The sequence below is a fragment of the Panthera onca genome, chromosome A2 (genome assembly GCF_046562875.1).
Source record: "Panthera onca isolate mPanOnc1 chromosome A2, mPanOnc1 haplotype 2, whole genome shotgun sequence".
Classification (NCBI taxonomy): domain Eukaryota; kingdom Metazoa; phylum Chordata; class Mammalia; order Carnivora; family Felidae; genus Panthera; species Panthera onca.
Window position 1 is genome coordinate 24,008,044 of NC_138340.1, and position 14,727 is coordinate 24,022,770.

Genomic DNA, 14,727 nt, shown 5'->3' on the forward strand with positions numbered 1-14,727 from the left:
ATGTCAGTCCTTTTTTCAAGGGTGGAGAAAAAGAATTAGGGAGAGAATTGATCCAAAACACAAAAGAAAGAAAAATGATTATTTTTAATAATATTTTTAGAACTAGTCTCCCCACGAAAAGAACAAAAAGACCAAAACCAAAAAAACCAAAAAACTTAACTCATTCCCAATCGAGACTTTCTCCCAAAACTGCAAAAATCTGGAAGCCAGATTTTTTAAAAAAAGAGGTATAGTAAAAGCGTCAGAGGTGTGTGCTTATGAAGAAATGCAATTGGGAAGAATACAAAAGTTAGATAGACCTATATCTACTACCAAGCTATGATTAATCCTTTATCTTTTTTAATGCCAACAGAAAGTTAATTTGTACTGCTCTCTTAGCTTTATACCTTACTCAGCCTAGAACCAACCCAAATGTCAACACCTGAAGAGCGTCATAAAGATTCTTTTGTTGTTAAGCATAGGTGGAATTTCTGGACTCATTTCATATCACCTTTTCTGGCTCTCTTGACAGATGTTTAACAGGAGTTTAGATATTTCTAGGCAAACTGATTTATGACACTCAGAAATTCTCGGGGATGAAGTAGAGGGGCTCCCTTCATAACAACAAGTCAACTTTACCACATTTGGAAGCTCAGTGACAAGAAGAACCCCCAAATTTAGAAGAGATTTGAACTAAAATACAGTGAAAAGGAAGATTCAGAGGAAAGGTTCAAAATGGCCACCATTGCAAATAATTCAAGTATGGGAAAAGGCATCTCTACAAAGCACACTGCAACATGGCAGGAAAAAAAAACATGACACCATTCTGTGGTCATCATGGCAAACAAGTCTCATCTCTTCTTTTTTTTTTTTTTAACGTTTATTTATTTTTGAGACAGAGAGAGACAGAGCATGAACGAGGGAGGGTCAGAGACAGAGGGAGACATAGAATCTGAAACAGGTTCCAGGCTCTGAGCTGTCAGCACAGAGCCCGACGCGGGGCTCGAACTCACGGACTGGGAGATCATGACCTGAGCTGAAGTCGGACGCTTAACCGACTGAGCCACCCAGGCGCCCCAAGTCTCATCTCCTCTACCAGCTCCTATACGTAGTGGCAGCCTGGAATACTGGGGTGAGAAGAATCATAGGCTAAGTTTTGTCTAAAGTCATGATTGACCAATAATGTCTCTTTTTTTAAATAAGCTGCCCTGGCAATTCACTCACTCATTTACTTATACCCTCAACAAATATTTGCTGAATGCCCACTATGTCCTAGCAATTGGGCTAGGCCTGGAGATAAATGGTCAGCAAAAAAGGTCACAGAATCACATTCTCAGTGCTCATAACTAGCAGGGTAGATAGTTACTATTCAAATAATCACAAAAATAAATACAAAGTTGCATCTGCTACAGTGCAATTAAGTGATGTCTACATTCTACAGGATTGTCAAACTGGAGATTTGATACAATTGAGAAAATCCCAGAAGGTTTCCCTGATCTTGGATTGAGAGTGAATGGGTGAATGTGCATTAACTAGGTGAGGAAAAGACGGAAATGTATTCCAGGCAGAGGGGATTGCATTGCATGTACAAGGCCCATTGGTTTGAATTTGTCTTTATACCACCAGTAAAGGAAGCCAAGGAAGACATTTCAGCAGTAAGGGCTGGAGAGTGATGAGTGTATCATGAGATTTATCTTTAGAAAAGATCATATTTTTGCCCACTGAGGTTTGAGAATCTCTGCCCTGTCCTGGAGGCTGGCTGCACTTTTCCTAGGCACAGCCATCTAAGCCATTACTGAACACCTGCCTGCCTCCTTACAGAAAAGAGAGTGTGAGATTTGGACTCCAGTGGTATTATCGTGGAGACTGCCCGAAAGTCAGGGAGAGTATTTTGTCAAAGGGTCCTGTTCCTACTCAAAAATCTCACCAGCCATGACAAACAAATTCTGGCATTAGTTCTTCACGGCTTTAATGGAAGTGGCAATGATTTTTTAAAATGCAGGCTAAGCCCTGGGACTCCTTAGAAGCTGAAGGCAGAGACCTGGAGAGTGGGCTCAGTAGGGCAGATTGAGACAGGTCATGCTGAGTGGTCTAAGAGCCCTCCCTGCTCTGGAGTTGCATGACTAATGTATTTTGTTTGGTAACTGCAGAGAACTTCTGCTTCAGAATGTACCACTCTTAGCAGATCCTGCAGAGTTCTACACATCCTATCCTCACTCAGTCACTGTGCTGACAGCTCACCTCTTCATCTCCTTGTCTGCTCCACTCCAGCCACACCGGCTTCCCTGTTCTTTCCCAAACACACCAGCATGTTCCTGTCTTAGAGCTGTGTGCAGGCTGTTCCCTCCACCAAAACACTCTTCCCCTAGATATGTAAAAGTGCACTCTCTCACCTCCTTCAAGTCTTTGCTCAAATGTCTTCTTCTCATTGAGGCCCATCTGTCTACCCTATTTTACATTGTCACCTTGTCCTCAATCCTTCCCTGACACTCCTGTTCTCCCTTATACTGGTCTACATTTTTCTTTTTTTTTTTTTTAATTTTTTTTCAACGTTTTTTATTCATTTTTGGGACAGAGAGAGACAGAGCATGAACGGGGGAGGGGCAGAGAGAGAGGGAGACACAGAATCGGAAACAGGCTCCAGGCTCCGAGCCATCAGCCCAGAGCCTGACGCGGGGCTCGAACTCACGGACCGCGAGATCGTGACCTGGCTGAAGTCGGACGCTTAACCGACTGCGCCACCCAGGCGCCCCTACATTTTTCTTTTTTTACCATATGATTTACTTATTTATTACATTCATAGTTTATTGCTTTTCTCCCACCTGCTCCCCACTCCAACATTAAAACATATGCCCCACGAGGAAGGGGTCTTTATTTTGGTCACTGACATATTCCAAAAGTGCCTAGCATTCCAACACAGGGAAGGCACTCAATGAATACTGTTGAGTTGAATTCCAACATAGCATGTGGCCTCTCCATAAGCTGAGGCATTGGAACTCGATTCCTCGGACAGTATCTGTGAGGTGTGGGAGCTAATTCATGGCTTTAGAGATGCAGTATTGAGCCTAGCTAAGAGCAAAGTGTCAGCACTGCTATGTCTTAGGAGCCCAACCCTCACTACCAGGTATGTGTGATATGCATAGGTATGGTAGTTGAGTCATGTGGTCTCTCGGAGCCTTGATTTGATCAACTAAAAAATAAGAATGATGCTCTTCTCACTGGGGCAGATAAAATTTCTGTTGTGGATGAATACCCAGCACCCATCTGAGAGCCTGGCACATAGCAGATATGCAATATGTTGGTTGGTGGATTATGAGGAAAAAGTGAGATAATGTTTGTAAACTTATATTTATATAAAGCACTTGACATAGAGCCTGGCATGTGTCATCCATTCATTCACAAAACAAATATTTATTGAGTGGGTACTATGTGCTTGGCAAAGTGCAATAACTGTGGGGATTGTTAAATGAACTACTGATGTTCAGTCACTTGGAATGTCATGGGCAGTAGAGAAACCTTCTGCATGAGATGAGCTGAGCAGAAGGCAGCCTGAAGGGGTGGCATCTCTCATGAGCCAGTCTGCCTCAGTATCCTCACAGAACATCAGGCAGATGAACCAAAGGCCTTCCCCACCCGTTGGCCCAGGCATCTGAAAGAGCTCTGCCCTCCCAAGTCACTCATGCAGGTGATGACAGCTGAGGTCTGAGACTCGCTCTCCCAGGGGTACCCTGTCTGATTGACTCTATGTGGACTGCATACACAAACCAAGCAAATTTAATAAGCAGTATGAGCCTCTTTGGTGCACACTGGGAGTTGAGGTCTACTGTTCCTGACATGTCTCCCCGCTGCTTCCAAGCGCTTGGGCTTCGAGGGAGGGAGACCAAGAAGGCCTAAGTGCTAATGTCTGCAGCTCTTTCTCCCACAGTTCAAGAGTGTCTCAACCAGTTATGACTCCCAGGCTTGTGAAAAATATCAACAATGAAATCAAAATCAAGCTACCTTTGAGGATGGTAGTGATAAAATCAATTAATAGTAGCAGTAGTAATAGAAGCTCACACGTATACAGTACCTATTATGTGCCAAGCATATGCAGAGCTCTTTGTATACCTTATACTCACAGTACTTTGAATTAGGTTATTAGCCCAGTTTACAGACAAGGAAACTGAGGCTCATGAAGGTTTAGTATTTTTCCCATGATCACACAGCCAACAAGTGCTCAGACAAGAGTCATCCCAAGCAGTCCAACTCTAGATGGTACTAACAATTCAGTTACTGGTTGTATGGTAAAGGGTCTTTTCAAGCATCATGGAATGTACAGCTGTAAAGCCTGGGCAAGGCACCAAACCTCTCTGGACTTTTGGTTCCTTCTCCTATAAGAGTATCAGTGCTTCAGTTTCATTGGGAGTTGATGAGTCAGTGTATGCAAAGCCTTTACAGCCATGCCTGGCATGTGGGGAGAACTCAGAAGTATTAGGAAGTATTGATATGATCAAATAGCCTAAGCCTAAGAGCTCTAGGCAGAACCCACTCCTTATGAATAGCCAGAGAACATTCTTAAATGGATACTATGGCATCTACTTCAAGCTTACAAAGATAAGGGGACCTCACAGGTTCTAGAATACCCTCCCGCTTGTCACTCTGAATTCCTTCCTGAGCCTCAATCTGGTGGGGCATGTGTAGACTCAGGTGGACTATCTCAGATCCAAGCCCTATTGCTTACAAGCTTTGTGCTTTAGGCTGGTTATTCCACACTCTGAGTCTCAGCTACACTCCCTGGAAAAGGGAGGCAATCCTGCCACCCACACCACAGGGCTGCTGTGAGGACAGTGGGACAAAGCCCCTGAGGGACACTGGATACACACCCTGGCACAGAGCAAACACTCAATACAAAGGGGGTGCTTTTCCAAGCCAATGAATCATTATCCTTAGAATCATATCATTTACAACAAGGGTACATCAATTCACGTGCTTTTTTTTCTCTGTTGTCTATAGGGTGTGGGGAAGGATTTCAAATCTAAATCATCAAGGATCCCATCCTTCTCCTTCTGCCTCTTTTTCCACAATAGCCCTTCAGACCCTGCCTTAGTTCAGGCGGGAGCCTAACTCTGCATGGCTGGGGTTTCCCAAATGTGCCCCATGATACCCAAAACCAAGCCCGTCGTGAATAATGAAGGCTTTGTGCAGTTTCCCAGGAGCAAATTGAAGGGCTACACTCAATCCTTCCTGGAATCCAGGAGTGCATTTTCATGATGCTGAGAAAAAAATAGCCTTAAAAAAATTCCTTATTGGAAAAATAGAGGGGGGTTTGAGGAGCAAGGTATCTAGGAGACAGAAAGGAAAATATAATCCACTGTGCCTGACAGCGAGGCCTCTGGCTGGCTCCACTGGGTAGCCAGAAGAGCTGGCCCCATCGGGTAGCCACCAAATCTGGAACCTTTGACAAATACATAATAAATGAAATCACTTTCATTTATTACAAATCAAGATATAATGCTATCATCTATGGTCTCAGACTTTTTGGCCACCAAGTACTAGCAATCATAAAAAGAGATAAAGGGCAAGGTAGGATGTAGCTGTTATGTACCCCCACCCCCCACCCATGGTGGGGTCGAGTGTCTCCTTAGCTGCTGACTGACCTGAGACCTTTGGATCATGTATGCATCGTAGCTGGACCCGTGGTACTTGGCCGTAATATCTGGGCTGTAGCCAGCATCACAAGTGCATGGTATATTCGAGCTCAGGGGCTGTTTCCTAGGTCTATATACCTGTGGGAGAAAGCTACAATGGTTAGGTGCAGGAGGGGAGGGAGCAGGGCTCACAGGGAAGGAGTTAGGAGAAAGCAAAGAAGGGGGCTTGTCTTGACTTTCTGTGGCCAGGTGGGTGGAAAACCCAGTGTAGAAGATGCACAGCTCCAAACAAAGAGGTCAGATGTAAGCGGTTCCCGACCCCCGGGGCCAGCACTAGCAAGGCATGCTGCTCTATGGAATGACCCCAATGTCTGGCAGTGACTGGGACCCTCCCTCTGCAGGAGAGGGCACCCAGGCATGGCGGTGGTCTCTCTCCCTCAGCAAGGCAGCCCTATGAGAAATGGACTCTGTTTCACGGCCAAAGGATGCCTTTTCCTTCCAAGAGTTGGCCCCGTTGCGAGAAGAAGGGTCTTATTTCTTTGGGCTTCCCTTCCAGTCACCTTGCACACTGGCCCAGATCACCCTAGCAGGCAGAGAGCCAGCCCTCGGGGCTGAAATTGATGTGGACACACTCCATGTGGTACCATGTGGCATTTACAGAGCTTCAGAGCCACATGTGGCCCAAGCTAAGATGTGACAGCCACCTTGTGAGACCACAGACCATTGAGCCATAATATCTGCTGAATTGGTTTTATAATGAAGTTAGAGTCCAAGGGAATATCTTTAACCACTGCTTCCAAAAGTTCCTAAATTATATATGGAGAAGAACTAATGTCTGAAGATTTCAGGAATTATTTCGCAATACACTTCAAGTGCAATTAAGTCTATTTAAGCCACTCACAGAAAACCCTCCAAAAAGAAAAGAACTTTGTGCACAAGACTTTGCCCCTCCTTCCTTTTTCCCTCCTTGCGTTTCCCTCAGAAGAAATACAGTGGCCTAGAGAGGAGGAATAAATGGATAATTGAGTAAATAGGTAATAAAAAAGGATGTTAACTAAATAATGGCTGAGGAGGTCTCCAAGCATAGTCTGGCAGTGCTAGGGGCTGGGGAATATTCCTTAGCTAAAAGGTCCTGAAAGAACTAGCTGAAGAACCAAAGTTGGAAGTATGGAGAGAAAGAAATCTAAAGAACTGGATGAGGAGAGTTATTGATGGGGCCCAGAAAGTAAGCAAGACAGAAGGCAACATTTCCAATGGGAAAGAAGGTGCCCAGAATTTAATTAGTAGTTTCTACGATTTAGTGAGAAGTCATACAAAGTCCACTGGAAGGAAGAGACCTGAGAGTTATATCTGGGAAGATGATGCTAATACAAAAGAAAGGAAAACAGCACTGGCTGCAAACCACACAAGCCCAGGCACATGCACATAAACACAGAAAAGCAGTAAAATGATGTTCTAGCAACAACTCGGGCCAATTCATTCCTACCTGGTTTTAGCTGCTTGAGCCCGCAGGATGGATGGACATGGGAGAATGAAGAGTAGCTAAACCCAGAGAAAGCACGCAAGGCCCCAAACCCAGCAAGACACACCTTTTGTGCAGGAGGCCCCACCTGCTGCTTTAACTGATGCACGAGTCGATCTTTCTCCCGCTTGAGAGCCATGACTTCTTCCTGTGTCTTTTTCTTTTTGGAAGCAGACAATTCCAGCAAGGCAATATTTGCATCTTTTTCACTGATTGCTGCAAGCAGTGCTTCTTGTCTGGTAAAATAAAGATTATTGTGATCATTTTTATGAAATGTAAAAAAAAAAAAACTTGTCATTTATAGTTGAAATGAACCATAGAGCACTGTCTTAATAGGAAGGAATTAAAGACAAAGTAACTCTTTGATTCTTAGAATGGACAAAGTAATTTGGGTCAGAATCCCTGAGACCCATGCACTGCTTCCTCTGCAGGAGCCATCTTTCACTGTCTTCATAGACAAAGCTGCAAATTAGAAATGGAGGGAATCAATCTGAACACCCACTTCTAGGGTACTTTAATGGATGCAACCATTCATCCATCTACCCACCCATCCATCCATCTACCCATCTGCCAAGTAAAGTTCTAGGTACTCCAAGACAATCCAACAAAACTGGGCAGCAATTTAAATATCAATATATTTTTTTTCATGCAAGATTTTCTTTTGAAGGCAGGCAGACATATTTAGTAGGGTATCCTTTCCATTTTCAATGTAATTAATGATGCTTTCATGCCATTCCACCAAAAACCATTCCCTCCTCAGTCTTCCTTACCTAGTAATTACACCACCATCTACTGAGTAACCCAAGCTCCAAACCTAGAAGTCATCCTTGATTTCTTCCCTCTCTTCTCCACTCAGAGATGATCCATCAACAACTTCAGTAGGTTTTACTCCACGAGACATTCCTTATCTAAACTGATCTACTGCTACCAAACCACTCCCAACCACCAGCATCTACTCCTGCAGCCCACTAGTCTCCGAGGAACAAAGACCACTGGTCTATGTGGAACAAAGATGGGTCATCTTTAAAAACATTATAAATAAGGATTCCACCATTATGTTGCTTGCAAAATCCATTGCATCACTCATTAGACTTGAAATCAGACCCTTTACCGATGCCTGTGACTCATTACACCAACTGGCCCTAACCACCTCTCTGAGGTCATCTTGTGCCCCTTCTCCTTCTGCATTCATTAGGCTCCAGCTCATTTTGTGCCTGAACTCTTTCTCGTCCTTGAAAATGTTATACTTGTCCTCACTTCATAAGCTTTGCCTTTGCCATACCCTCTGACTGGAATGCCCTCACCTCACACAGGTCCTTACCCTTCAGGTCTCAAATGAAATGTATTTTCCTCAGAAAAGCTCTCGCCAGCCACTTTCCCTAACAATGTCTCCCTACCTTTCACTTTGTGCCCAAGCCACTGGACTGTCACATTACACTTTTTCTTCCTATAACTCTCTGTTATTTAAAAGGATCTTAGAGGGATGCCTGGGTGGCTCAGTCAGTTAAGTGTCTGACTCTTGATTTCAGCTCAGGTCATGATCTCAGGGTTGAGGGACTGTGCCATCTTAGGCTCCATGCAATATCCATGATGGGATTCTCTCTCTCCCTCTCTCTCTGCCCCTCCCCATTCCCCTCTTAAATAAATAGACAGATAGATAGATAGATAGATAGATAGATAGATCTTAGATATCTATTATTTGTTATCCAGACTTGACACTCCATGATATTGGAACCTCATCTATCTTGTGCACTCTGGCTTCTAGAAGAGTACTGAGTACATAGTAAGTGCCTAAAATATTTGTTCAAGAAATAAGTAATTTTACTTTGTACTTTAAAAAAATGTTTGAAGATACCATTGTACAAATCATCCTTTCATTTTTTAAAAAAATTATAATGCTTTGACTCCTTAATCTTTGATCATTGTTTACTCAGAGGAGTATTACAGTTGCCTCCTTCCATCTTACAGTTCAATTTTCTGGCAACATCTGTCACAAATTTCAACATGGAGTTTTGGGGGACTATTTCTGACTAGAAAATGGCTCTTCTGGTGTCTTTCATTTAGTCATTCTTTCCACTGAGGAAGTCTTGTCCCAATCTCCATCACTCCTGCCACATTCTAGATACCCTATAAGACCCCACAGCCCTGGGAAAGCCTCTGTATTGGGTATTTTCTTTGTACACAAGTCCCAGGACTAAAACCTGGTCATGATCCTATTTTGTCTTTTTTTAATTCCCGTCACCAGACCAGGCCCCCTCCAGATGTTTGAATAAGATGGTCATTATTTGGATCTCAGAGTTTCCTCCTTTTCACTGCAGGGATTTGTATGGACTTTTCTGGGCCCCACTAATGGCAGGGAGTACGAGCTTCTGTTGGAGGCTCAGTCAGACATATGAGCAGCAGAAATGTCAGGGAATATGTCCACTTTCCAGAAGAAAGCCAGGGCAGCCTGGACTATCAACAGCAGCATTCAAATCCAGCTTCACACAGCCTGTCTCCTTCTGGATAACATCTTGAGACAGTAGACATGCTTGCCGTTCACAGCTAGTGCATATTTGTACATAAAGTCAAGCCAAAGAGGCTGCACAGCCTTCAAATCAGGGAAAGCCCATTTGCTACCAACTCCAACTTAACTACCACACACCCAAGGTAACTGCAATATTTTACCCCACTCTGCCCCAAATTGAAATGTCCATGTGAGGCTTTTTTAATCTAAACAACCTAAGAAATCATTAGTAAGAAAATTGAAGATTGATAGTAAATTATGCTGCATCTCTACATTTTTTTATAGCTATATGCTGCATTTAAAATGCTGATTTAAAAAAATGTGAAAATGTCTGTTTGGAGGCAATTCTCCATGTGTCTCATAGTTCTGCACATTTTACAAGCAAAGACACTACCTTTTCTCACAATTTTTCCAGAATGTTTGTATAGTGAATACCCTCAGAAGACAGAGGTAGTTTCTCCCTTAGGATCAAAGGGAAGACATGCTTACTGCCCTTGTCTAACAGTGTGTCCTTCCAGAGCAAAGGGCAGGCATGTTAACTGCCATTATAAAAGATTCAGATTCCATAAGCACAGGGTTGTTGTCTTGTAATGCAACCCACTGCATGTACAGCTTTTCATCTGGCCCATCTGCCTTGCCTCCCTGGGACTTGAGGATAGGAGAATTGACATAAATACCCTGATACTGCTCTCTGCACCTTGAGCAATGAAATCTTTTGTTTCTGACCTCAAAGTCTCTGGTCATCTACCACAATCCATGAAACTGAGAGCCAGGCTAACATGCCAGTAGGGAAAACTCTCAAAATCCCTACAGTTCTTGATGCTCATATGTATATGCAAGAAGATTCCCCAAACATAAAAATAGGAAGGACAGACACCAAAATGCTAATAGTCATTATCTCTCATGGTTGTGAAATGGATAAGCTGGTTTTTGCTTTTTTTTCTGCTTAAATCTTCCTGCATTCTGTCTCTCTCACAAAATATCATAAGAGTAAACATTAAGAAATTGCAAATAAAACTTTTCAGTCACTAACTAAACTGCAGGTACATGCTTCAAATACTTGGCATATGTGAAATTTGTTCATTCTCCCATCAAGGTATTTATGTTCCCTCTGTCCCTCTTACTCTTCATGCATAGGTAAGTGCACATACACATACTTTAACGTACACACGTCTGGTACAGTCTACATCATCTCCCACTTGGACAGTTGTAATCATTGTCAAAGTAGGCTCCCTGTGTTCACTTTTATGCTCCTCTGTCCTATAGTCCCTTTTAATCCATTTTCCTCTTTCAGGTCAATATTCAGAATTACACAGCTTTAAAAACTGTTAAAAAGTCATCATCAATCTAAAGAATGACCCTCCTAAACTCCTTTTGCCCCATAATTCTATAATTTAGGCTTTTCCAAACCTAACACTTATTTCTTTGCTTGTAATATCATTGAAAGTCCCAATGAATTATTTTCTAATTATCTGTCAATTCGAAAACCGTCGATCACAAAACATGTATCAATTCCTAATTCTCTACAGATGATACTACTAAATATAGCCCCAAATCCTATTATTATTATTATACTCAAAATACATTTAAAATCATCTTTATAAAAGTACATTTAAAACCACTACTCATCAGCATAATTAATATTCATAGAAAATAACCCATTTTGTTCTTTGTAACATTTTCCTTAATTTTTTTATTTTGTTTTGTTTGCTTTTGGCTAACAAATCTGTTTTATGAATACTGGTATTATACAATCATAGAACTCTGTAATTAGTGTAACAAGGACACACACACTCATTTATTTTGTTTTTAAAGTTTATTTATTTATTTTGAGAGAGAGGGGGTGTGTGTGTATGTGTGTGTGTGTGCATGTGCATGTGTGTGAGTGGAGGACGGGCAGAGGGAGAATCCCAAGCAGGCTCTGCACTGCTCTGGGCTCAAACTCAGGAGCCGTGAGATCATGAACTGAGTTGAAATCAAGTCAGATGCTTAACCAACTGAGGCACCCTGGCACCCAGGCACCCTTAGAAACACTCATTTAGGGGCGCCTGGGTGGCTCAGTCGGTTAAGCGGCCGACTTCAGCTCAGCTCATGATCTCGCGGTCCGTGAGTTCGAGCCCCGCGTCGGGCTCTGGGCTGATGGCTCAGAGCCTGGAGCCTGCTTCCGATTCTATGTCTCCCTCTCTCTCTGCCCCTCCCCCGTTCATGCTCTGTCTCTCTCTGTCTCAAAAATAAATAAAACGTTAAAAAAAATTTTTTTTTAAAAATAAAAAAAAAGAAACACTCATTTAAATATTATCCATAACTATGATAATTTCTCTTAAAATAACCTGATTGAAACCTACATTAAATAATTCCAGTCTATTTAAACCAAATAGTAATTGGTAGAAAAGAAAAGTATATAAAGCTATAAAAATATGAATACTTCACACTTCAGGATATTTGGAGAGATGTTCTAACTCTGTTAAGGTTGTATCTGGCCATTACCTATTTGTACAGGGATGCCAGGCAAACCAAAGTCTTGTAGGCTGACACAACCATTCCATTTGTGTGTGTGTATTTTTTTTAATTTTTTTAATGTTTATTTATTATTGAGAGAAAGAGCACGAGCAGGGAAGGGGCAGAGAGAGGGGGAGACACAGAATCTGAAGCAGGTTCCAGGCTCTGAGCTGTCAGCATAGAGCCTGATGTGGGGCTCGAACTCACAGACCGTGAGATCATGACCTGAACCGAAGTTGGACACTCAACCGACTGAGCCACCCAGGCGCCCCCATTTGTATTTTTTTTAAGCAATAAGATTTATAAAATGAGTTTTAAATAATTCTTTATAAAGCTGATACATTTCAACTAATAATTTAAATTGCTGTTAGCTAATTCTGCACAGTTATGGATCTTTATTATTCCTGCATTAGAAGTCAGGGGCTTTTTGAGGGTAAGGGATACTGAACATACACCTTTTTAAAGATGAAGTTCATTTGCCAGCCCTGTATCAGAGTCTACATTTTTTGCAATTCCCATAAGGAAATTTGCTAATACATCTACTTAAAGCACCTTATGACAAATACTTTACTGAAAATAATGGCAAACATTGTAATAAGTCAGGAAGCTTAAATGTTGCCCCCCCTTTTTTTCCAATAGGGAATTTTGATTCAGCCTTTCAAAGTCTGGGAAAACTGAAATATTTGCAGTTTTAATGCCTCTTTTACATCTACATCTTTTAAAAAGTGTTTAAGCATAAAGGGTATATCCATGACAAGACATTTGGATATAAACTGGAAACACAAAGAAAACTTATTATTTCCCCCATCAAGTGAATCACATTCTAGATTCAAGGCCAGATTTACATTGCTTCAGAAATTGTTACAGTCCCATCAACCTGAGGAAAGTTTCTATAAGTCTAAAATCACCTTCAGCACTTAAACTGTCCTTTCTGTTCACAGAAACATGAAAAGAACATATTTCCTCATCTTTAGATAGTTAGTGGGGTTAAGTATATGCCAAAGGCTTGCAATGTTATCTTTAGAACACTGAAATGCTTCAGTATACAATTACTAAGGTGATCTGTCTATGCCCTAAGATGTAGCTTAAAATATGAAAAGGAAGCCCAAATAAGCTAGAAAGGAAGATAAGATAATGCAAAGAGAAATAAATCTATAAGAGTCTGCTGAATGCCAAACTAAGAAAGGGGACTATAGACAGCATTTTATCAAAGTGCAGCCTAAACAAACGTCAAAGGGAATAATTTCTTTAACAAATATGGGCAACAATGAAGTAAAAAAGGGGGGGGGGGGAATTCTGTGCCCTCACACACATTTAGTCAGGGTTAACAATGGATAAAAATATGTGCAAGAACACATTTAATAACCCTATGCTGTCATTCAGTTTGTAGGAGGTAGTCAAGATACAGCTAATAAAACACCAAAAAAAATGGTTTTAGCCACCCTGAAAAAAAAGAAAAAAACCTCAATGGAATAAAACAAAAGAGGACCGAAGGGTGTCTCCCACCAAGATAAATGCCTTCTTTTGAGTGTTGCCTGTGGCTAACCTTCTCAAAGAGAGCTGCAGAATCCTCTGATGGTAATACATCACTACATCACTTATCACAGTCAATTTAAAAGGGAGCTTTATAAACATTTCTATTTCACTCCCTGTTGCTGTCGCTCTATTAATGATGACTTGAGCTCTGAGAGAGGGTCCAGAATTAATTTTAGGAATTGTAAATGAGGCAGTCCAATTAGGAACTGTTATAAATTGGATGGGGGAAAAGCATTAACACATTTTTTTTCTTGGGGGCTCTTGTTTTAGTTAGCCAGCCCATCTTTAGGAACACATTCAATTACAAAAGCAGATGCTTAAAAAACGCATTCCATTAAGAAATGTTTGGATAATGACATGTAGGGGAGAACCTACATTATGTATGGTGCTCAGCCCGCAGTCATGTTCTAATCATACTGTGGGAAAAAAAATTCCGCTCAATCAACTTTTCCCAGTTAATTACTGTTTTCTTTCCCTCATGACCCTGAATCTTCAACCTTAAGTTCAGTAGGAGGTGACTTAAGACAGACGGTGACGAAAGATCCTGTTCAAAACAGCCTCTCTCTAACCCCTAGGGTGAGGATGGGTGGAGGTTTGCTGTGATCAACCCTGGGGATAGATGCTCCTTTGCCTAAATTTTAAAAGCAGGATTTTTAAAAAAGCATCTTGAGAAAGAAAAGTCTTGTGATATCAATTAATATCAACACTACCCACCAGCAGAATGATGGATTGTGTACACAGAAGGGCCCACGCAGAAAGCAAAGCTGCTCACACAAGGTGGGGCCCACAGGGTGAGATATATTTGAACAACCACAAGTTCCGGCAAGGACAAAGAACAGACCAGATTTGTAAAGGCCAGGCTTTGGCAGCCCAGACTTCTTAATGCGGTTTACTTTCTGTTGCCCACCTAAAACTGACCTCAAGAAATAGTTTACTCCAATTATGGAGAATTTTGTCTTTGAAACCTAATAGCACATGACTGGAATTTCCTAACACAGGGGCCATGAAGTCTTATGGAAGCTCTTTGCTCCATGCAGCAGCTTCTATCCCCCTACTCA

At 41.8% G+C, this 14,727-nt stretch overlaps 1 protein-coding gene across 8 annotated transcripts in view; it reads right to left on the reverse strand.

Annotated features, from left to right (window-relative positions):
• The window catches only part of ERC2 (ELKS/RAB6-interacting/CAST family member 2), a 931,006-nt gene that overhangs the window by 211,711 nt on the left and 704,568 nt on the right, over nucleotides 1-14,727 (reverse strand). For all 8 annotated transcript variants that reach the window (XR_013554185.1, XR_013554186.1, XM_060631335.3 and 5 more), the window contains one exon: nucleotides 7,217-7,364. Coding sequence is in view for 6 of the 8 variants with exons in the window: in XM_060631335.3 (XP_060487318.1) it covers nucleotides 7,217-7,364 (148 nt within the window). In the remaining 2 variants the exon portion in view is untranslated. The remainder of the gene's footprint in view (nucleotides 1-7,216; nucleotides 7,365-14,727) is intronic.